This window comes from Micropterus salmoides, unplaced genomic scaffold (genome assembly GCF_014851395.1).
Source record: "Micropterus salmoides isolate LMB-PRFRI ecotype aquatic unplaced genomic scaffold, ASM1485139v1 Ms_hic_scaffold_10, whole genome shotgun sequence".
Classification (NCBI taxonomy): Eukaryota; Metazoa; Chordata; class Actinopteri; order Centrarchiformes; family Centrarchidae; genus Micropterus; species Micropterus salmoides.
In genome coordinates, this window is record NW_024040041.1 from 14,292,764 (window position 1) to 14,318,546 (window position 25,783).

A 25,783-nucleotide genomic window follows, 5' to 3' on the forward strand; every position below is an offset into this window, starting at 1 on the left:
ATCAATGCAAAACTCAGATGTCTTCCACCTCTACTTATCTGACTGCAGAGAGGATGACAGAGAACAGTGGACACACAGTTTAACATGATGGACTATAGGACAGGACTGCTGCTTTTAACTGTCTGCTGGGCAGGTGAAGATCTTCACTGATCTTAACTTTATCTTTTATTTGTGTCAGCAGCTTATTTCACTTGATTCTTTTTTATCCTTTTGACAGGTGTTGATGGTCAGACTCTGACAGAATCTGAACCAGCGGTTAAAAGGCCTGGAGAATCCCACAGATTGACCTGTACAGCCTCTGGATTCACATTCAGTAGCTACTATATGGCCTGGGTCAGACAGGCTCCTGGAAAAGGACTGGAGTGGATTGCTATAATCAGTACTGATGGTAACAGCAAATTCTACTCTCAGTCAGTTCAAGGCCGGTTTACCATCTCCAGAGACAACAGCAGACAGCAGGTGTATCTGCAGATGAACAGTCTGAAGACTGAAGATTCTGCTGTTTATTATTGTGCTCGAGACTCACAGTGACTGGAGTCGCTTGAGCAGCTGTACAAAAACATACAGGACTCATATTTCAGGCTGGTAGAGACCAAGCATGACGTTTCTTTACATTCATATTACATGATTTGTTCTATATATTATTGTTTATATTTATTTTTTATTTATTGTTTTACAGTATATATTTCATGTTACATATTTTTGTGAATAATGGATTATGCAAAGTCCTGAAGAGTGTTTCTGAAAAATATTTGTATCAAACATTAAATTCATAAAAAAAAAAACACAGTGAAGATCACTTCAGTTCATAAAACTGCCACAACACAACAATCTGTTTTCTGAAGTTACAAATACATACATGTCTATACATTTAGACACAATAATAGTCTTTAAATTATGTGGAATCTAAAGTGAGTCAGTATGAAAGAGAAAATAATTTGTTTCTCACATAAAATCACTAGAGGGCAGTCAGTGTCAAGTTTCTCTCTCCTCTGTTTCTAAAAGGAGACACTCAGATCTGCTGTTCTCATTGATCTTAACTGACTGACACTTGAACCCTGGACTGAACTAAAGCTTAACACTCCAGCTGCTCATGTACACTGGATACTGTGATAGTTGATACTTTTCTACCCTAAACAAAAGTCAGGTGTTAACTTGATTCAGCACATTTTGAACAGAAAAGTCAGACAGCATATTTAAGTTTTAACAAAAACAACAAACAAACATCAACAGTTAACCACATAGAATGATATTTTTATTTTTGACATAATCAGACACAGATAAAGGTAAAATTTTGTGAAAATCACAAAGGTAACTTATAAATGTGTGAACTACTTTAGTTTTCATCTAATAATATTTCGAAAATATTTAGTTTTTTGCATTTAGTCACTGAGGTTTCAGTTCTTGAGCAGCTTTTTAAAGGGCTATATGTCTTTATCTTCAAGTTCAAGTTCAAGACCTTTAGGTCCAATCCTTCAAACCAGCAGCATCAGACTTAAGTTTTTCTTACTATGTAAATGATCTTGGCTGCTGCCTCTGTATTTCTGTTTGCAGTGAATACAGTAAGTGAGCAAATAAATAAATAAATAAATGCTGCAATTACAAAGAAATGTGCTCAGAGGTTTGAAGTTCATAATCATGAATGTGATGTAGGAGGTGCTGACAGTAAATAAATGATCTGAAGAAAAAACAGATCGCATCATGTTTAAAGTGTGTTTTAATAATTTATTTAAACATGCTAAACACACTGTGCAAAGCTGATTTTATTGAATATGTTTTCCATTATCTGTGATTCATGTAAATTTCCACTTACAAATAGTAACAATAAAATAATGTGTTATGAAATTAAAACATCATATGTAAAGCAGAGGTGATTTCCAGGCATGTTTTCACTCTGCAGATATAATAACAGTCAACAGACTCTTCTATTGGCTCCAGTTAGACCAACATTGATGCTTCATGTGTTTGATTCTATGCAAACTCAGTGACCTTCCTTGTTACTCAGCTATAAAAACTTCCCATCAGGCTGTCAGTGGAGTTCACAGCACGTCACTTTCAACATAAACCATGTTTTCTGTAGCTCTGCTGCTGCTGTTGGCAGCTGGATGTGAGTCTCTCTGGATTTGTCAAAGTCAGCAGTTCTAACTTGATCATTTGTTACAAAACATTTTCTTTTTTTAACAGGTGTGAAGTGTGAACAGTTGACACAGCCAGCCTCTGTGACTGTGCAGCCAAGTCAACGTCTGACCATCACCTGTCAGGTCTCTTATTCTTTGGGCAGCTACACAGCTTGGATCAGACAGCCTGCAGGGAAAGAACTGGAGTGGATTGGAATGAAATATACAGGAGGCTCTCACTACAAAGATTCCCTAAAGAACAAGTTCAGTATCGACTTAGACTCTTCCAGCAACACAGTGACTCTAAACGGACAGAATGTGCAGCCTGAAGACACTGCTGTGTATTACTGTGCCAGAGATCCACATTGAGAGACAACAACAGGAGAGCTGTACAAAAACTACTTCCTCTGTTTACCACTACCAATGGCAATATTCAGTATTATTTGTGTTACTCTCAGTGATGGAAAGTCTGAGTAGTGACTGATTGAATTTTGAAGTTCCAACCTACACAAACAAATAAAATAAATTCTTAATTTGTAAGGAAAAAAATACATTTTTGTTGTTTGTCCTTTAAAGCAATGTTTCATGCAATGCTGTATTAGTGTAGTGAAACCGTTTCCATGCATCTTTGTAATGACATTGATTGATATCATGCATGTGATACAAAAATGTACATTTCGGTAAATATAAAAAAAGATAACATCTTCCACATGATTTGCAGATTGAACACCAACATTTTTATGAGAACAATTTTCCTACACAAAACCAGATGGGCCAGATGTTTTGTCAGAGGGGCACATTCAATCAAACAAATAATTTAGTTACAACAAACCGTTGTCTTTGAAGAATTTATAGATAATATGCTTACCTTTGGTGTAATGTATTGATTAATTATAGACTCTTCACATGTTGTAGACTGTGCGTAATAAACAAATTAAAGAATGTGTTTATACAGTACAGTAAACAGTGATTATCCTGTTTGCCAAACAGTAGCTGAGATCCAAGTCAAATCAGTTCCACACTTTGAGGAGGAGTCAATGCAAAACTCAGATGTCTTCCACCTCTACTTATCTGACTGCAGAGAGGATGACAGAGAACAGTGGACACACAGTTTAACATGATGGACTATAGGACAGGACTGCTGCTTTTAACTGTCTTCTGGGCAGGTGATGATTTTCACTGAACTTAATTATTACATATATTTTATTGGTGTCAGCAGCTTATTTCACTGTGTGCAATTTTATCTTCTAAACAGGTGTTGATGGTCAAACTCTGACAGAATCTGAACCAGTGATTAAAAGGCCTGGAGAATCTCACAGATTGACCTGTACAGCCTCTGGATTCACATTCAGCAGCTACTGGATGCACTGGATCAGACAGGCTCCTGGAAAAGGACTGGAGTGGATTGCCTGGATTGATAGTGGTAGTGGCAGCAGCAAATCCTACTCTCAGTCAGTTCAAGGCCGGTTTACCATCTCCAGAGACAACAGCAGACAGCAGCTGTATCTGCAGATGAACAGTCTGAAGACTGAAGATTCTGCTGTTTATTATTGTGCTCGAGACTCACAGTGACTGGAGTTGGTTAAGCAGCTGTACAAAATCCTACACTGCACAACTCATCATCACTGGGCTGACAGATCCTATGAAATAATTAGATTTTCATTCATTTATGTAAAAAAAAAAAAAGGTTTTATGTAAAATCATGTAAACTGTTAAAACCATCATTAACCAACAACAATTACCAAACACACAAATAACACAATCTTGTGTGGAGATCACAGCTATGACGCTGCCAACATGTTGACATTCCGACCAATGAGTACTCAGTCATCAATATTTCATGTGTACTGTACATGCAACAACTTGTAACAGTGGGAGACAGAACGGACCCAAACGCAACGCTGAGGGTAGAAAAAGAGGTTTATTGAGGAAAAGCAGTTTCGAGGCGAGGGCGAGTGGAAGGAGGGGGAGAGGCAGACGAGGACACGGGGAACCGAGGAGCTGGAGGAACGGAGGGCACTAGGCTGGAGGCTTGAGGGAGGCTGGCAAACGGATAGGAGAGGACGTGGAGACTGGGGTCCAGGCGGGGTGCGAGAGGAGAAGCCGGGGGGGGGGCGTCGTGGAGGCGGCGAGAGGAGGAGGCAGGCGAGCGAGCCCGGCTGGCCGAGCTGGGAGGCAGAGGTGAGTGAACCTGGCGGAAGAAACAGAGAGACAGGGTTAGTAGGCAGAGAGGACGTGAGGCAAAAGGAATATAAGAAGAAAAAGCCAGAACGAAGCGGCGACACCAGGTCAAGAGCTGCGACGATCGAGCGAGGATGGAGTGGAAAGCCGGGGTAGATATACTGGCTGTGATGAGGCTGATGGCTGGCAGGTGCGGCGGCTGGGGATGGAGGTAAACGAGGTGCAGGTGTGGGTAGCCAGCCGGGCTCCGGAGCAGGGAGGGAGAGAGCACACACAGAGAGAGAGAGAGGAGGCACAGGAGAAACCAGAATGTGAGGGAAAGGAGAAACAGGACACTCACCGACAGCCGGGCTGCCACCGCGACACAACTTTTGGCACCCTTGCTCGGCAACCTTCATTTTGATCTAAACTAAACACCTGCAAAGTTGTGAGACTACTGCGTTTTGCAAATTTGTCCACAGACATATAAATATCTGGCAAAGTACTGAAAATCACCTCTGTGGTAGTTCGTGCTACAGTAGGTAATTCCAGGACCACATTTTGCCACCATGACAGAGACACAGACTCAGGAGGTGAAAACAATATGAGCTGGTAAAACTGTTTAACTGTAATGAACACTTTCACATTCAAAACAGTCAGCGACAGCAAATCTGCTGAAATCTTTGTGTGAATAAAAAAATACTACATGTGTACATTTCAATCACATTCAGGTTATTTGGCATCCAAAGTCAGTCACAATATGGGAGGGAAAAATCTGCTGAAGATAAATAGCTGGAGGAGTGAAAGAGTTGCTGTTTCTTCTTTTCTGAGACATTGTGATGAAAGCTGAAAGAATAAGTGACACTGCAATAAGAGAAATTCTCTCTTCCTGGGCTCTTGCAGGAAAACGGTCTTCCTTTCTCACAATTTTTCTGTTTTAGCAGTAATCCATTCACCAAGGTGTGCGATCAGTTTTGAAATGAAAGTTGTTTAAATGTTCTTTTTAAGTACACATTCTTATTCTGAGTCTCGTTTGCTAATACACACCAGTGAAAAACTAGACAAACACATTTCAAAGAGGTGAAAGACTGAACTGCATCTTTATTGTTGGTGTCTCTGTTTGTTTTTAATCCACTCTCTCTCAAACTCCAGCACTCCTCCTTCTCTGACAGATTTAGTCTTTCTGTCTCAACACTGTATGTCCAAAATCTCTGACTGGTAAAATGCAAATTCACATCACGCTGCACAGGCACCACCCATTCCGCCTGCACAATATCCTTCTGAAGAAGTCTCACAGAGACTCCTCTTTAAGCTGGTAGAGCCTAAGAATTAAATTTTTTTATAGTATGACTCTAAACGGACAGAATGTGCAGCCTGAAGACACTGCTGTGTGTTACTGTGCCAGAGAGACACAATAACACAAACCATCAGTAGACCTGAACAAAAACCCCTCAGTGCCTGAACACTTGTAACATGAAGCCACCAGAGGAGGAGCCCTCAGACCACTAATGACTTCAACACCAGTTCACTGTTACAGAAAGAAACAGACATATTTAGCATTGAAAAAGTAAAGGGCAATTTAACATGGTTTACTATATCATAATAATAATATTAATATACAGTGGAGGCATTTTCCAAAAAAATTCTTCTCTGTCTGACTGCTATTTATACTGATTAATAATAATAATAAAAATAATTATAATATTATATTTGTTCTCATTGTGTTAGAATTGAACTGTATGTGTGTGTCAGATTTTTCTTTACTGTATTATTAAAATCACTTCATGGACCTACAGTCAGATTAAGATGGGTAAACACAAAACATAATGTCACCTCACGTTTTGGCAAGGTCAAGATTTAGTTTCATGATAATTCATTAGTGAGTATGTTTAAAGGTGTTTGTTGGAGGATCACTTGATAAAACACAACATTTAACTTTTGAAGACAATTCATATTAAGCAAGTTTCAAATTTAATTTGACTAAATCTAATTTATGTGGCTGGTGTTGCAACTTGTACATTATTGTTTTTCAAGTCCAACAAACAAAAGGCCAAAATCTTTCCTCCCTATGAAGACGAGTCAATGCAAAACCTAGCTTTTTTTTTACAGAGATGATAAACCTTTTATTTTTCACTGGAACTTTTGATTTACAGAACACAACAGAGTTGATGTGTCTGACTGAACAATTTCTTGTAATATTATCACAATATTGACAGTTTACTTAATTTGTTTCTACAGGGGATTTCTTTCCCCAGATGTCCTTCACTTCATCAAAATCAACATTACAACATAAACAACATTTAATATGAGATTCAAGCACTTTGTTGTCATTATGTAGCACAACAACATTACTTCTGTTAAGGTTATTATTTATTGTTTTTTCTATTAAAATTTAATTAATTGATAAATCACTGTCAAAGTCCAGGACCAGAATGACCATCGGAAGAACTGGGAGTTTAAGCCAATGAGTAAAAATTTGTTGCAAACTTTTCATAGTCCTTTTAATAAAAACTGTATTTTTACTCTTTACAAGTGTTTTATTGTAATGAAATAGCTAATTTCTGCTAATAATCAACAAGCAACATACATTCCTTAGAAATAACCATGTTGCAAAGTGCCTAATCTGATGCACAGCTGATGGAACACACATTATTCCAAAAAGAAAAAGCTCTCCGGCCTGCACACACTATAACAATATTAAAATAAACAGTAACTTGTTCTTTAGAAAGTTTATCAACCAAGTACTTTTATAATTTTACATGAGTAGGTTTGTCAAATTATAATTTTACTTATGTAAGGATTTTCAGTACTACACCTCCCACTGGTCAGCGGCCCCAGTACTGGCGCTGACATGGTGAACATCAAACAGCAGAGATGAGGGCAACAGCAAAAGAGAGTCAAAGCCAGCAAACCCAAACCACAGTGATTTTGTAAGATTGATGATAATATGGTTTATTTAGGTATCATAATCAAGGGCTCAGCTGAAGTTAACACTTTACTTGAAGAGAGCTATATAGTTTGGAAAATATATTTTAATGGCTCATTTTGTGAGGTACCGTACTTCAAGTTAAAATTAAAATTCTCAAGAATGCAGGAATAAAAATCACTAAATTATAGTGAAACGTGAAACTCTTGGAGGAAAGATAGTAATCATTCACCAATTTCACCAGTAAAGGATCCAAGTCAAATTCAGTTTCTCCCTGTGAGGAGGAGTCAATGCAAAACTCAGATGTCTTCCACCTCTACTTATCTGACTGCAGAGAGGATGACAGAGAACAGTGGACACACAGTTTAACATGATGGACTATAGGACAGGACTGCTGCTTTTAACTGTCTGCTGGGCAGGTGAAGATCTTCAATGATCTTTAATTAATGTTTTCTTGTAATGTGTCAGTTTGTTACATGTTATGGTTTTCTTTACTGTCTTAACAGGTGTTGATGGTCAGACTCTGACAGAATCTGAACCAGTGGTTAAAAGGCCTGGAGAATCCCACAGATTGACCTGTACAGCCTCTGGATTCACATTCAGCAGCTACTGGATGCACTGGGTCAGGCAGGCTCCTGGAAAAGGACTGGAGTGGATTGCCATCATCAGATATGACAGTGGGGAGATCTACTACTCTCAGTCAGTTCAAGGCCGGTTTACCATCTCCAGAGACAACAACAGACAGCAGCTGTATCTGCAGATGAACAGCCTGAAGACTGAAGATTCTGCTGTTTATTATTGTGCTCGAGACTCACAGTGACTGGAGTTGGTTGAGCAGCTGTACAAAAACCTACAGGACTCATCCTTCAGGCTGCTTTTTCTTAGTATTTATAGTACATAATTTATTCTATATGAATGTATATACAGCTTATCCTGTGTACAGGGTCGCGGGGGGCTGGAGCCAATCCCAGCTGACAATGGGCAGGAGTCATATCATGAGAGTGAACAATAATATTATATACATATATAAATATATTATTATATAAATTATTTTGTAACTAGAGGGCAGTCAGCATCATGTTTCCCTCTCCTCTGTTTCTAAAAGGAGACACTCAGATCTGGTGTTCTCTTTGATCTTAACTGACTGACACTGGAGCAAAGATTAACACTCCTGCATGTACACTGGATACTGTGAAAGTTGAAACTTTTCTACCCTAAACAAAAGTCATGCGTTAACTTGATTCAGCACATTTTGAACAGTAAAGTTTGACTATCAGGTGTTTACCATCAGCAGTGACTGCAGCTTCATCTGTCAGTGTCAGTTCATCTCATCAGACAGGAAGTAGATCTCAAGATGAACAGCAGGAAGCCTGAAGGAGCTGTTGTGTCTACTTGTATTTGTGAGACTGTGATTAAAGATGGATGAACAGCTGATCCTGCAGTAAAAAACATTTTCTGTGATTTCTGAGTCATCCTCACTGGGCTGATAGACCCTGACGGTCTTACATGACTAACGTCCTCAGATCATTCAAAATGATACAAAACACAGACATTTGAGTGCCACTGATACCTGACTTGCTTTAACATTACATTTCAAGAGAGAATAATTACAAAAAATACAAACCAACTAAAAGGTAAGAAAATCTCTTTCCATCACAGACTTGGTTTATTAAAACCAATTCTGAGTGAAAGTGGAGTGATGGCAGGATATTTAAGTTTAACGTTTACAAACAAAGTGAATTACTTGAATCCCATATATATTGTGTATGGAGATAAATAATTTATATAGCTAGGTTTTTGATGTTTGTAGAAAGCATAATAACATGGGATTCAAATAATGATTGTGTTGAACTGCAGATTAATGTTTAGAAAAGATAATAATAATAATAATAATAATAATAATAATAAACAAGTTACAAAGTGCTTTAACAAGTGTAAAGACAATAATACCCAAGAGACAATAATACAAAAACAATACAAGATAAAAACATGAAAACATTGAAAAGACTAAAATACACATTTAAGATAAATATAAAATTAGTAAAATAGAATAAAATAAAAGGTATAAAATAAAGTCAAATAAGATCGGGAAAGGCTCTCCTATAAAAGTATGTTTTAAGAAGGGACTTAAGAGTTCACTGACTCAGCCGACCTGATTTCCTCGGGCAGGCTGTTCCAGAGCCTCGGGGCCCTGACAGCAAACGCTCTGTCCCCTTTAGTTTTCAGTCGAGACTCTGGAACAGACAACAGACCTCTGCCCGAGGATCTCAAGGTACGTGCTGGTGTGTATGGGACTAAAAGTTCAGAAATATAACGAGAGGCCATGAAGAGCTTTAAAAGTGATCAATAGAATTTTAAAGTCAATTCTAAAACATACTGGGAGCCAGTGTAATGAAGCTAAAATAGGAGTAATGTGGTCATATTTCTTTGTTCTGGTTAAAAGCCTGGCAGCTGAGTTCTGGACAGTCTGGAGTCGATCAATAGATTTTTGGGTTAAACAGGTGAAAATGCTGTTGCAATAATCCAGGTGTGATGAGATGAAGGCGTGTAAAATGGTCTTGGTGTCCTTAAAAGTTAACATAGATCGAATTTTTGCTATATTTCTAAGTTGATAAAAACATGATTGAACAAGCTTTGTGGTGTGCTGCTCGAAATTGAAATTACTATCAAACCAAACACCAAGGTTCTTTGCCACAGGCTTAATGTGATTTACTAGGGAACCAGCAGATGGCAGTATTTGTTTTGCCATCTGCTGGGACCCAATGACCAGGATTTCTGTTTTGTCTGAGTTCAGTTGGAGGAAATTATTTGACATCCATTTTTTAACTTCACAAAGGCAGTTGTTAAGTGAACTCAGCATTCCAGGGTCTGTGGGTCTGACGGCAAGTATATTTGTGTGTCATCAGCATAAATATGAAAAGAAATGCCATGTTTATGGATAATATGTCCAAGGGGAAGCAGATACAAGGAAAACAAAATGGGTCCTAAGGCCGATCCCTGAGGCACACCAAATTTAACTGGACAGAACGAAGAGACATAGTTGTTTACAGACACGCAAAACTTCCCATTTGACAGGTAGGATGAAAACCATTCTAGGGCAGTACCAGAGATCCCCACCCAGTGCCTCAGTCTGTCTAACATGATGTTGTGATCAATTGTGTCAAAAGCAGCACTAAGGTCCAGGAGTACCAGGACTGAGCACATGCCTTCATCAGCAGACATTAAAAGGTCATCGGTGACTTTAAGCAGGGCAGTCTCAGTGCTGTGGTACTTCCTGAAACCAGATTGAAACTTTTCAAATATTTTGTTATTTTCCGGTACAGTGAGCAGCTGTTTGGACACAATTCTTTCTAGAATCTTTGCAATAAAAGGCAGTTTTGAAATTGATCTAAAATTATGTGGGAGGGAGGGATCTAAACCAGGTTTCTTTAAAAGTGGGTTCACGCAAGCCGTTTTAAAATAATCAGGGACACAACCAGTAGATAGGGAGCTGTTGAAAACAGAGATCAAAGGCACAAGGAGGGGTTTGGGTTTACCAGCTGATCCACAGTCTTAAACAGAAACCTGGGGTTGTGTTTATGTGTAGTAATGAGTTCAGAAAAATAGTGTGTTCTCGCATCCTTAACCATGTTATTGTATTTAATTGATAAATCCTTCAGACTGAGGTAATGGACTTGGAGACTGGATTTTTTCCATCTGCGCTCTGCTTTCCTGCATTCCCTTTTTAGGCTGCAAATGCTGTCATTTATCCAGGGTTGCTTACTAGCTTTAGACGTAGGCCTAACCTTTAGAGGAGCAGTAATATTTAGTGACGACAAGCAGATATGATTGAAGTGATCGACCAGATTGTTGGTGTTGGAATCAGACAGGTGTTGGCTTTGGCTCTGAAAGAATGCGCAAAACTTTGAAACACTTTGTTCATTAAAGATGCGAGAACACACGGAGCTTGGTGAGGCGGCATGAGAAACAGGCGAATCACAGCTAAAAACAATACATCTGTGGTCAGATATGGTCATGTCCACCAGTTCCACAGAGGAAATGCTGACACCCAGGGTAAAAACCAAGTCCAGTGTATGACCATGGTTATGTGTTTGCCCTTTGACATGTTGTTTGAAGTTAAAAGAAGCGGCCATATTTAAAAAGTTAGTTGCATTAACATTGTTGGGGTCATCAACATGAATATTAAAATCGCCACAAAGAACAATTCTGTCATAATTTAAAACCAGAGTAGATAAAAATTCAGGAAGTTCTGATAAAAATCCTCCAGGCGGTTTTGGGGGGCGATAAATTATAACAAATATGATAGGTTGCAGCCCTCCGAGTTTAAGAGTGAGAACTTCAAAGGAGTTAAATTCATCACAGCGTACTTGATGACATTTTAAATATTTCCTATACACGCTCACTAACCCACCACCACGACCACTTACCCTCGGTTGACTAAAACAATCATATTGAGGCGGACACAGTTCAGCTAGCTGGCTATAGTCATTCATCTGCAACCAGGATTCAGTTAAAAACATAAAATCTAGATTTGCAGACAAGATAAAATCATTTAAGATAAAAGTCTTACTTGAAAGTGATCTCACATTGAAGAGAGCCATTTTAAATGTGTTTGTTCTGGGTGCTGGAGTTGGTGCAGTTGTCCTAATCCTTATAAGATTACTAATATTTCTGTGTGGGATGTGCACATTTCGGTTTACTGGTCTATGCGTGATGATGACAGGAATAGAAGTCTTTGGAACAGCGCTGGGAGCAGACGGCTTTACGTGCCAGCAGGTGGAGACTGTTGTTTGTGGCAGTGAGGCAGAGATCTGTTCAGTGAGCGGTGGTGTGTCCAGGTGTGCTGCATGAATGATTAGCCATTCACGTAAGTCATGTGTGGACCGCACCACATGCTGTATGTGCGCAGCTAACATTTCTGAGCCCCGTTTGTTTGGGTGAAGTCCGTCTGTCTTAAAAAGAGGCATTCTTTGCCAGAAAATTTTAAAATTATCCACATAACACACACGATGAGCCCTGCAGGCGGACTGGAGCCAGTCGTGGAGGCCAAGGAGTCTACTGAAGCGGCCAGCACCGCGACCAACTGTGGGAATGGGACCAGAGATAAAAACGGACTTTCCACACTGCTTTAAAAAGTTAAAAAGACGGTTAAAATCTGATTTTGTCAGTTCAGACTGCCGAAGAGCTGTATCACTTGTTCCGACATGGACTATCACTCTTGTGATGGAGGACAGGAGCGATGGCATCAGGTCCTGGAGTTTTTTTTAAATGTCAGCTGTGGTGGCACCGGGGAAGCAGTGAGTGGTAGCGTTAAAGAAACGGAGGTTTCTGGTTATGGAGTCACCAATTATTAGTGTGGTTGGGGAGAAAAGAGGACGAGGAGATGCCGGTTGTGTGGTTCCAGAGCAGGACTGAGCAGAATCTGCTTCATCAATGCGTGCGGACTGAGGATGGAGTGTGTGAGCTGCCGAGTGTTGTGTTGGAGTAGCAGTAACAGACCTGAGAGAAGGGCTACCCGACGGTGCAGGGTAGAGATGGCCTCCGGAGCGTCTGAGCACAGCCTCCTTCAGGATCCTACACTAAAAAAAGGGAGACTGGTCACCTGTTAGATTTATCAAATTATATTTAGTGTATTTTACTAAAGGGTTTTATGTTCTTAAGTGAAACGTGATAGCATTGTGTGGACTGCACATTAAATGCAGAAAGTGTGAACAAACATATTTAGCTCATGTTGGGATAAAGTTAGTCAATCAAGTGAATGTATTAGTTCTCATTTTTTCTCGCGATATTCACGCACGGGTGCAAATGCATTTCGGGAAGAAGAAAGAATAGTCCGCGCTTTTTCTGACGTTCCCACTTGCAGCTTCCAGCTCAACTCGCCCTGGGTCGATTCCACCGTCGCTCAGCTCAACTCTGTAAGTATGCTTTGCTAATAGCCTGCTGGTAACCGCAATGAAATAATGTGGGACTCCCATTTTCGAAGAGAGCAAAGTAAATATCAGATTTTACAAGATGAAAGTGAGACTAATGCGGGGACTGCTTTGATCTTGACCGCTCGTTAAGCACCTGCAACAAACGGTTGCGTAGCTCAGAGTAACTTTACCAGTGAGAAACAGTAACGTTAGAGAGAGACAGCGTGCACCATGTAATTTACAGACAGAATACAATAATGGTTCGACGAATTAGAGGTTTGTTGCAGCAAATTGAAATTGGGCATTTTTGGAACAAGAAGGTTTTGGTAAGTTTTATTTAGTTTATGTCGAATTTAAATAAAGTTTGTTTTAACTATGAGCTAACATAATGTTAAAGTAATTTGAGCTAACGTTAGTCATAGTTAGCCAGAGATACTTGATTTCAGAATGTGTATGGTTGTATTTTCCTGTGTTTATTGGCTAACTGGGTTTAATTTATATAATCTATTGGTTACTGGAGAGATTAAAAAACAACTTTGGGGGCTGCGCGCAAACACCCAAAATACTGCTTTGCCAGGAACTGCATTAATGTTTTAAGTTGGATGATACATTTTGAGTAAGTTCAACCTTTTAGAAAAGTCAAAGGGTCACTTTATCTACAAAATGTGTTTTTTAAATGGTTCTTAGCTGTTCATCAAACAAGAAGGAAGAGTTTGACTTGAAAGTCTTATGATTTTAACATATAGTCTACTTTTTATTTCATGGTAACGTTAATTTATGTTGCTCTTGGTTGTTGCAGATGGACACTAAACTCACACTCCGTACATGTCATGTGGAGTCAGCTCTTTCAGTGTGGGCTCACGTTTGTGTGGTGAGTAATGTTCACATTTTTTGCCCCACAGGGCAGGGTTCTGTAGTAGGGTATTCAGTGTTTCCCACAGAATGTCAGTCTAAAATGTTTTATTGCATTTTGCAACCATTTTTTTGAGTTAGTGCCAGTAGTTTTTACAACTTGTGCAACCTACAAATTTGACTACCTTTCATGTTTAAAAACAGGAGGGATTCTGCAAAGGGAGATCTCCCAGAGGCCTGAGGGCCGTTTCGGCCTGCCGTTAAATAATAACTTGACCAGACCCAGCTATAATTTAGCAAGTTTCTTTAAAAATTATAATATAGAAAGCAGGAGATTCCACGCATCTGCCGTCTCCTTGTCTTGTCTCTCGGTTTCTCTGCCAAATATACGTTGGTGACCGTTAATAAGTCGTTGTTGAGAACTGCCACGTAGGTGGCCACAAGTTTTAGCGTTGGTGCATCTAAAGCCTTTTCAGATGGGGTGCGAGGCTCCGTTTGCAGACTGATTTGGATTCGCAGGGTCTCACTGCACTACTTACTGTATATGAGCAGACATACAGTCCTTGTTAAAATAACCTACCTTTGTAAATGGCCAGTACAACCTATATTATGCAGTATTGCACTTGACAAAAAGTGCTAACAGCCTCTAGTTATTGACTGAATCATTCAATTATGAGAGCTATATTTGATGAATTATGGCTCACACAGACATAAATAACCATTCTGAGGCTGCAATCACTTTTTTGCAAGAAGGTTAAGGAACGGCTTTTATATTGGTTGTATTTGCAATTTAAAGGGTCATCTTAATAATTAATATAAATTGTTGTAAAAGATATTTAAATAAAAATATAGTTCTGCAGTCTTCATTATAGACACAGTGATCGGACAATACTATGACCAGCAAATGGAGATTGGCCCCGAAAATCCTGATAGGAGTACCCCTAGTATGTTTAGTTGTTGTTGTTGTTTGATATTTCATAATTTGACAGCATGTTTATTTTTAATTAGAAATACTTATTTGTGATAACTTTCTTTGATTTATCCTTATTTATTTTATTTTTTCATATCTTTTTCAGTGACGAGAGAAAAAATGCTGTGAATGTGGCGTTGTAAAGCCTGCCCCTCAGATTTACCAAGTAGGTCCCATGTATTAGTATCCAGAATTGCATCGTCTTTTAGGACTAAACGTTGAACTGTTGCCGGTGTTCTGACGATCTATGCTGCCTTGCCGAAAAATGCTTCCATTTTACTCGGCCCTGCTCCGTTTTCCATTGGAGATAGCAACGCCACACACAACTGCTGCGACGTAATGTTCAATGCGACACAAACACCAGTGATCCACACAGCTCTTAAAATATATACAGTCTGCGGTTAAAACATTTGAATATTCCTCAGAATGTAAAGACAGATAAGCGGTATGAAAACCTTCCAGCTGTGTTTTCCTCTGCTGTTGTTGCTGCAGCGGTCTGTGTGACGGCGCAGCAATCCCCGCAGCCACTTGCAGAGCTCCTCAACTCAGAAAATATTCAAGCACATTTTTGTTCCGCCATCACTTCTTGTAAAACTGTCAATATTGGAAATCTACACAGCTGATTTCTCACCTCAAAACTTCTCAGAAGTGGATTTAGTGATGACATTTCATAAGAAAACTGTAAAATATAAAACCTTCTGTTGCTGGCCTCTGTCTGGTGCAGCAATGATGATGCAGTGAATAGTGAATATTTTCTCTGACCAATCAGCAGTCTGTCGTGTTTTCATGTTACATTTTAGTATCCCTCAGCTCGCTTGGAACCTCGACGGAAGTGAGGTGATACAAAAAAAAGTACCTGGAAGCAGGTACAGGTACAACATTTCTACAATGGAAACCCAAACAAAGGCGAGTGGAGCCAAAGGGCCTCCGCTCAGACTAGCTTGGTTTGAGGGCGTGCCTGACCCCGCTAGCCGCTTGGCAAGCTTTATGGCGCGTTTTCATTGTGACGTCACAAGTAAAGGAAGTGAAGGGCTGGACTACAAACGAGCTGTTTTCAGTTCAGAGCAGAGTTTTCTGTGGGAGATGGGAACTCCCTTTGGGCTGGACTTTGGGCTTTTTCAATTTGCAAACCTGTGACATGCACAAAAAAGAGAACTCAATAAAGGAGAGGGGAAAAGCCAAAAAGCATAATATTACCTCTTTAAAAGATGCCCTATGTCCTAATGACAATGAGGTCTGAGTTTAAATAATTGTCCTTTCTTTTCACCAGGAAATGGCTGAGACCCATTTCTTCAAAGCCATAGAGATGACGACTGTGGGGATCTATGTCGTGAAAGACACTGCCACCAGCGAACCCTCTGACGTTGGACTAGTCATCGAGGGTGTGGTGGCATTTCGAGATCTTGAGAATGTAGCCCTTGCGTCTGCAATGTTGTTTGGACTCTTGTATGCATTAAACATGCAGTACCCTACAAAGCTCCGCTACACTTTTGAGATAATTCAGAAGATAATCATGGAGCTGGATGCGGGGGACCTGTCAAGAAAGGCTCAAAGCCTGAAAACTAGGCTCCACCAGTGAAGAGAGCTCATTGTTCTTGGCTCTTCTGGATTAGGACATGATTTTTGGCAAAGTAATAGTCTCCAACTCTACATTCCTGGACTCACTGGTGTTGCAACATGGTTTTGGGACTACCAGTCCAGTGATATTTTCCTTTTACAGTTGTGATTACTTCATAGTACCAGGAACATGTGATTTTTACCATTCCATGTGTAAATGTGTTCAAATTTAATACATTGTTCAAAAACCCTTATCTTCCCATGGAATATTTAGAGTGCATTGTTTTATATATGGAGTCTGCAGTTCAATTTTAGAAATTATTTTACCTGTTTTAGACAACAAAGCTACACCAGGGAAGGGGGCTCAATGTATTTGTCTCCTGGTTTGATCAGGACATGACTGTTGGGATGCACCTTTTCATTGTTTAGCTACAGTTTACATTCCTTGACTGAGTGATGTTGCAGCCTGGTTGTTTGTTCCCCAATCCAGTGAAAGTCAAGTTGTACAGTTTTGATTACAGTACCAGGCACATTTGAATTTAACCATTCCATTTTATTGTGTTAATATATAATGCATTCTTCAAAAACCTTGAGCTTCTCACAGGACAGTTCATGTATATTTGTTTTTGTTGATGCAGATGCATTTTGGAAATGCAATTGGGATTTTACCATTCCATTTACCATTTTACACTCTGGAATCTGTTATTATAGCATGGTTCAAAAATCTTAAGCTTCCCACAGTACATTTAAGGTGTTTCTTGATGTGTTGATAGATGCAGATGCATTTAGAAAAAGCTGATGTATGTATGTATGTATGTATGTATGTATGTGTTCTTAGCTACAGTATGCAGTACACCCCAGGAAGCAGTGTTTCAGGCCTGGTGTTAGTACCACAAAGTTTTACAGTTTTGATTACTGTCCAGTACTAGGCACATTGTACTATTACATATGTTTTCAAATCTTGACATCCCCATGGCATAGTATGGTGAACACATAATTTTGGAAACTCAGCGCCATTTCTTTCTAGCCACACACCTGTGAAGCACATTCATTTGTTGAATAAAAGGTCAGAATTTAACGGACTCATAGTTTTTAATGAAAATATATTGTTAGTGTTTAGAATAGTTAAGTGAAATGTTAACGACGAGTCATCCAGGTCATGGTTATCCAAGAAAGGTTGAAATCAATGGCAACTGGACTGGCTAAGGTTTCTTGACGACGTTTCACTTCTCATCTAAGAGGCTTCTTCAGTTGTGGCTGAATGGTTGTTCAATCAGAACTAAATAAGCCTCTCAGATGAGAAGCAAAACCCCTTCAAGAAACTTTAACTAGTGCCGTTGCCCTTGATTTCCACTTTCCTTGGTTAACTGTAATTTATTTTATTAATACATATAGATTTAGAACATAGAAATTATAATTTAATTTCATGTGAAAAGAATATTTACAATAATCCCATTTCATTAACTTTATAGCAATATAAAGTACTTGTGTTGATTGAGCATGAATAGTCTGTGTTCGTCTGTGTTGCTTGAACGTGAATAATCTGGGTTGCTTGAACACAACTGTGTAAGTGGCTACCAAAGCAAAATAATTGTGTGCAACCAATGTCCACTATTCAATTGAGTAAATCCAATGAATTATTTTTTTCAGTGTACGTCGGGAAGCGAAGGTTTTTGACCGGGATGACCGATCAGGCCCGGCGGCCCAGCGCGGGAGATGTAGCCGCTGGAAGAGATGTAGCCAGTGAAGGAGATGCAACAGTGTCGGCAGGCACTGTCCGCCGATAGAGATCCATATCAGGGAGACTCGAAGCTGCAGGTGCATCCGCTGGATGGACCGGAGTGTCGTTAGACAAGGCTGCATAGTGGTTTGAGAGGCCGATGTGCGGAGGAGAGGCAGCCCCATCCGAGCCTCTCTTGCAGCCACGGACCACCACTTCAGCCCGGGTTGACTGATGCTTCGGAGTTGAGCAGGAGGAAACCGCGGAAGGCTAGAGGGGTCCCAAAACACGGTGTCCTGGATGTTAGCGGTTGTGCTAAGAGAGACAATCTGTTTGGCTTGTACTGAAGCTACATCCATAAAGCCAGTCAGCAGGGAATCTTTCTCTTTGAGTTCCTCTGAAAGTCGTCGGATGTCTTCCATAAGGTCAGCAATCTTCTTGTTCGCTTTCTTAAGGAGTGTGCAGTCCTCATGGGGTAGAGTTATCTCGGCTAGCATAGTCACCGGAGCTTTGTTGTGGTCAGTAGCGTTGATCGCGTTTTTACGGTCATCTAGCTTAAAATCCATGTCGGATGACTAAAATCCTTAACCCATGTAAAACTTAAGTTAAAAACTTAAGTTAAATAAAAAGGATATAAAAAATGTAACGAAAAAGAGTGGATTAAAACTGGATAAGAGTCCGTTTTAAGACGGAGCTTCTGACAGGTAGCCACAGACGCCAACGCATGCGCAGAGTGCAGATTACGTCAGAAGTTACGTCAGCGATCTTGTGACTTGCTAACCACTGCACCACCACGCCTCAAGATGTGTAGAGACTAATGACAATTTGATGCAATTAAACAGCAATAAAGTGATTTGTATACGAATATAAAGAAAAGCTTTATATTCTCTCCCTACAAGTGTTTTTGTTACATATGTATTTTATTTGGCCATAATATGAATAATATAAAAAATTATAAACCACATTGCATGAAATTTGATTAAGACAGGTTTTTATTTCTGACAGAGCCACACATAAAGGTAAAATGTGGAGATCATTACAAAAACTAACATATACATTCATTAACTACCATAGTTTTCATCCAAGGTTAAGAATTAAATTTTTAGCATTTCTGATCCCGAGCAGCTGTTTTCCTACTATTTACATGATCCTGGCTGCTGTCACTGTATTTCTGTTTGCAGCAAATACAATTACAGGTACAATAAGTGAGCAAAAAAGGTAATAAATAAAATGCTGTGCTCAAATGCTTAGAGTTAATCATCAATGTGATGTAGGAGGTGCAGCCAAGAAATAAATTATCACAGCTCACATCATATTTTAAGTTTTAATCATTTCAAAACATACTGAACACACTGTAAACATGGCTTATAGAAAGCAACATTCTTGGTGGTTGCTCTTTGTTTGCTGATTTTAATAATTATGTATCGAAATCTTACAATTTAGTGTGTAATGAAATTAAAACATCATATGAGGTGATTTCCAGGCATGTTTTCACTTTGCAGATATAATAACAGTCAACAGACTCTTCTATTGGCTCCAGTTAGACCAACATTGATGCTTCATGTGTTTGATTCTATGCAAACTCAGTAACCATCCTTGTTACTCAGCTATAAAAACTTCCCGTCAGGCTGTCAGTGGAGTTCACAGCACGTCGCTTTCAACATAAACCATGTTTTCTGTAGCTCTGCTGCTGCTGTTGGCAGTTGGATGTGAGTGTCTCTGGATTTGTCAAAGTCAGCAGTTCTTCTTTTGCAGTATAACTTGATCATTTGTTACTAAACATTTTCTTTTTTTAACAGGTGTGAGGTGTGAACAGTTGACACAGCCAGCCTCTGTGACTGTGCAGCCAGGTCAGCGTCTGACCATCACCTGTCAGGACATGAACAGCTACAGACCAGTGAATCTGATGTCTCATCTGATGAAGATGTTAGTAAGACTGGTTGACGTTGGGCTCGTCACTTGTGCATTGGTGTTGATGATTGCGTGGCATTTGGGCATTTTGGCTGTTCGCTGCGCAGCGGTGGGGTGCTGGGTGGGGGGGGCACTGGTCTATGTTGTGTGCGCGGCGCGTTCGGTCCGGGCGCTGCTCCTCCGTGGGTTACGCTTCTTGCGTTCCGTCGGCATTACGTTGTCAACTGGCATTTGGGTCGGGGGCTTCCGTGTTTGCATCGCGGTGCATCTGGGAATTTTTTTTTTTTTTTTTTTTGATTGATTTATTCTTTTTCTTTCTCCCACCCCTATTGGCTACTGGGGTTCTTGCCTTCCTGTTGCTGGGGTAGGTGTGGCACAGTCGTGGCGCCCCACTCTCACTAACAACTACATTCTTTAACAGGCTTATGCGCACACACATGTACACATACACATACAGTCTCACACATAGACACAAACAAATTTAGGTTGTCCCTGGTAGAATTATTCCTGATGCTTTTCTTTCAGTTTCTGCAATTGGTGTTTCCCACAGCTTTTCCCTGTTGTCCCCACCTTCCATCCCCCTTCTCTTGCAGGTGTTGTCCTTTCTCTGTGCTGTCTGTTTGTGCCCCCTGATCCCCGTGTCTGCCCCCCTGTCCGTCCCGGTGACAAATCAATACATAATTAAATAAATAATAAAACAGACAAAGGAGTATATTAATATTTTCTTGTTAAAGTAAAATCTGTCTGGCACAATATGGTATCCAGGTCATTGTACTCTATACCAGGCTGCTGGGCAGGACAGATTAAAAAAAAATAAAATAAAAAAATAAATAAAAAGACTGGTTCTCGGATATCTTTGTCCCCAGGTGAACTCGTCAATGGACCCGCTCCAGTTTGCCTGCCGGCCTGGCATCGGAGTGGACAATGCCCTTATCTACCTGTTCCACAGATCCCTCTCCCATCTGGAAAAAGCTGGAAGCTCTGTGAGGATCATGTTTTATAATTCCTCCAGTGCTTTTAACACCATCCAGCCTGCGCTGCTGAGAGACGAGCTGGAGAACACTGGAGTAGATCTTCACCTCTCAGCCTGGATCCTGGACTACCTCACCAGCAGACCACAGTTTATAAGGATTAAGGACTGTCAGTCTGACATGGTGATCTGTAGCACAGTGGTGCCACAAGGAAGAGTACTGGCAGCCTTCCTTTTCACCTTCTACACTGCAAACTTGACCTTCAACACCTCAGACTGCTACTTCCAGATCTTCTCTGATGACTCTGCCATTGTTGGACTCATCTCTGATGGGGATGTCAGGGGTTAGACATCAAGACATTGGACTCTAACAGGTATCTTGGTTTCCAGGTCAACAACAAACTGGACTGTACAGACATTGTTAACACCCTCTATAAGAAGAGCCAGAAGAGACTGTCCCTGCTCAAGAGACTAAGGTCTTTTGAAGTCTACACTCCTGAGGACCTTTTTTAGGACTGTTGGAGGAGCAGCATCACAACGACAGACAGGAAGAGGCCGGTTCTGTCCTGGGATGCTCACTAAAGCCAGTGGAGGTGGTGGGAGAGAGGAGGGTGAGAACAAAGCCCTCATCCATGTTGGAGAGCTCGTCCCACCCCACTGATACATCCACGCAGGGTGAAGGAGAGATTCAAAAGATCTTTTCTTCCTGCAGCTTTGAGACTTTATAATAGGCACAGAAACCACAACTCAAAGACTCTGAGCGATAATCAATGCACAATGTCACTTTGGATTGTTTAACATTGTAATATTTTTAATCTGTTAAATAAATACGTGAACATGCACATCGTCACCTTGCACTTTCAAATTTTTTGTAATTTTTAAAATAGTTGTTAAAGTATATTTTAGTACTGTATAATTTATGTCTCTGATATTCGCTGCTGTAATTTGTCTAAAAATGTAAAATGTCTGAAATTTCTCACCTGTGAGACAAATAAAGGCTGATCTTATCCTATCATGTACAGAACATTCATTCTCCAGTTTTACCAAATAGTGACAGTTGTAGCCAATTTGGATGTGTGCTATATATACAACACACACATACTGTATACAACATATGTGTTTGTGGTAAATTGTACAGGGGGGACGCTCTTCCACCTGCATACTAGGGGGCATAGGCAAGGAATCTGTGGTTACATAGGCTAAATGAGGAAGTCACAAGTGAACAGCGAGGGGGAATTAGGATCTGGGGAAGCCACACAGTTTTTCAATCGTGCATGTGTGCATGTGTGTATATTCGAGATGGATTTTGTCATGTCTTACCATTCGTATCATGTTTATTGTTTTTTGCATACTTTCGAGCTCAATTTACATCAGTCATGCAAACAGCAATGTTTTGTAGGTCATTTTAATCTGCATAAAATAAAGTATTAACCGCATGCCATGGCAGACCTGATTTTTTGCACCATTACAAGTTGGAGAAGACTTTCAATTCCCTCAAGTGGCTTTTTTTGTGGTACAATCGCCACTACAATAAATTGAGATCCAAGTTAAATCCAGTTCCACACTATAGGGAGGAGTCAATGCAAAACTCAGATGTCTTCCACCTCTACTTATCTGACTGCAGAGAGGATGACAGAGAACAGTGGACACACAGTTTAACATGATGGACTATAGGACAGGACTGCTGCTTTTAACTGTCTGCTGGGCAGGTGAAAAATTTCACTGATCTTATGTTTTCATGTAATGTGTCAGTTTGTTGCATGTGATAGTTTTCTTTGCTGTCTTGACAGGTGTTGATGGTCAGACACTGACAGAATCTGAACCAGCGGTTAAAAGGCCTGGAGAATCCCACAGATTGACCTGTACAACCTCTGGATTCACATTCAGCAGCTATGGCCTGGATCAGACAGGCTCCTGGAAAAGGACTTGATATGAGTGGGTTGCCTGGATATATCGTGATGGTAGTAGCTACATCTACTACTCAGTCTGTTCAAGGCCGGTTTACCATCTCCAGAGACAACAGCAGACAGTAGCTGTATCTGCAGATGAACAGTCTGAAGACTGAAGATTCTGCTGTTTATTATTGTGCTTGAGACTCACAGTGACTGGAGTTGGTTGAGCAGCTGTACGAAATCCTATAGTACTCATCTTTCAGGCTTTTGTAGCCCATGCGTAGTATTAACATTTTATTTATGTTACATACTTTATTTTATTTTATGTTGTATATATTTTTGTATGTTGTAAGTGTTATTTTCTATACTTAACATTACATGTACTTTTTCTAATAATGTGTTATATGTTGAAGTTCCTGAAAACTGTTCCTGAGAAATATTGCTGCCAAACATCAAACACATAAAAAAAAACATAATAAAGATCACTTTTTAATTGTTCCTCTATTTACCACCACTACGGGAACACTCAGTTATCTCAGTACCCCTTTTTTTTTTTTTTTACATTTTGGATTGTGATTATCTTGCAGTTTTGAAAATTCTGAATAGTGTGTGACTGAATACTGAGGTCTTATTTTTATCTAAAATGCAAAAATGTTTTATTTCTGGTTAAGAAAAATGATCTGTAGTAGTGTGATGAATCTGTTTAACCCTAACCCTTATATGAGTTGTGATAAAGGTAATGACAGAGAGACAGATAGAATAGAATAGATAGATACTACTAAATGTCAAGTGTGTCTACAAGTGTGTAAAATGTGGATGAAAAATTGATAAACTATTGAAAAACTCTCCACATAAAACAAACTATTCTTAATAAAGAAGCCAATTTAATAATGTGTATGCCAACCTATTTCAAAAATTATACTGAAACATGAAAAGGGACTTTTGGAGGAATGACTCATATACCATAATTCATTCTCCAGTTTCACCAAACAGTAACTGAGATCCAAGTCAAATCTATAGACAACAGTAGACAGCAGGTGTATGAACAGTCTGAAGACTGAAGATTCTGCTGTTTATTATTGTGCTTGAGACTCACAGTGACTGGAGTTGGGTGAGCAGATGTTGAAAATCCTACAGTACCCATCATTACTGCAATTATTTCATAAGACTAATATCATTACTTCAAGTAATCCAATAAAATTATTTAATTCAGTGACAGTTACACCAAACACTTCGTAATTTTTGATTAGAAAAAAACATTTCTACCGTAATGTGCTCCACCTGTGACTCATTATCTCCTGTCTTAGTGTAGACATACCCGCCTCCCCTTTGTATCTGTGCCAGTTCGTCTTGATCAACTGTGTCAGCATCCTAGCGAGCGTGTGTGCTCAAGTGTATTTTGACCTTAGCTGTTGTTGGTGACTTTGACTTCTGCCTTGCCATTTTGTACCTCTGCCTGTGAGTTTTTTGGACTTTGTTCAATAAACAGTTTATTGTTATTGAAACCACCTTGAGTCGTGCCATGTAAGTCCATTACCTCTGTGTGCTGCCATTGATGAGTTCATCCGTTTTTATACTGTCAGTTCCTTCTCTATGCAAAGTCAAGACCAGTGAAGCTGTAGAGGATCTTCAGGCATGCTTGGACTGCACTGACTGGGATGTTTTCATGACTGCTACTAACAATCTGGACGAGTATACAGAGGCTGTGACATCCTACATCAGCTTCTGTGAGGACAGCTGCATTCCAACCACCAGGGTGAGTTATAACAATGACAAACCCTGGTTCACAGCTAAGTTCAGACAGCTGAGGTTGGAAAAGAAAGAGGCATTTAGGAGTGGGGACCGAGCCAGGTTTAAGGAGTCAAAGTACAGGTTTAGCAAGGCAGTGCAAGATGCTCAACAGCTGCATGCAGAGAGACTACAATACCAGTTCTCAAGGAATGACTCTGCTTCTGTCTGGAGAGGCTTCAGACAGATCACCAGCTCAAACCTAAATCCTCTCACTCCATGAACGACTCATGCCTTGCCAACGAGCTGAACCAGTTTTACTGTCGCTTTGAAAGACAATGGGACAGACCTGACACCATCCCCTGTCAAACAACTCCTGGCCCCCCTGCAGTTCGCCTACAGAGACAACAGGTCTGTAGATGATGCAATAAACATCGCCCTTCACTACATCCTCCAGCACCTGAACTCCCCAGGAACCTATGCCAGGATCCTTTCAACACCATCATCTCGGCCCTGCTGCAGGACAAGTCTCTCAGCTGAACGTGCCTGACTCCACCTGCAGGTGGATCACAGACTTCCTGACAGACAGGAAGAAGCACATGAACATGGGAAAACATGTCTCTGATTCCAGGACCATCAGCACCGGTTCCCCTCAAGGCTGTGTTCTTTCCCCTCTCCTCTTCTGTCTGTACACCAACAGCTGCACCTCCAGTCACCAGTCTGTCAAGCTCCTGAAGTTTGCAGACGACACCACCCTCATTGGGCTCATCTCTGGTGGGGATGAGTCTGCCTACAGGTGGGAGATCGACCATCTCATGACCTGGTGCAGCCAGAACAGTCTGGAGCTCAATGCTCTTAAGACAGTGGAGATGGTCATGGACTTAAGGAAGAGCCCAGCCGCACCCTCCCCCATCATCCTGAGTGACTCCCCCGTCGCCACTGTGGACTCCTTCCACTTCCTGGACACCATCATCTCCCAGGAGCTCAAGTGGGAGCTGAACATCACCTCCCTCACCAAGACGGCCCAGCAGAGGATATATTTCCTGCGGTAGCTGAAGAAGTTCAGCC

At 40.3% G+C, this 25,783-nt stretch overlaps 2 gene segments (V, D, J or C); both read left to right on the plus strand.

Annotated features, from left to right (window-relative positions):
- Window positions 1-2,065: 2,065 nt before the first annotated feature.
- On the plus strand, window positions 2,066-2,622 carry LOC119887201. The segment is given in 2 exon segments: window positions 2,066-2,107; window positions 2,185-2,622. Coding segments are annotated over 2 exon segments (342 nt in total).
- A 4,951-nt stretch (window positions 2,623-7,573) lies between these two features.
- Window positions 7,574-8,493, plus strand: LOC119887172. The segment is given in 2 exon segments: window positions 7,574-7,622; window positions 7,710-8,493. Coding segments are annotated over 2 exon segments (363 nt in total).
- Window positions 8,494-25,783: the final 17,290 nt, after the last annotated feature.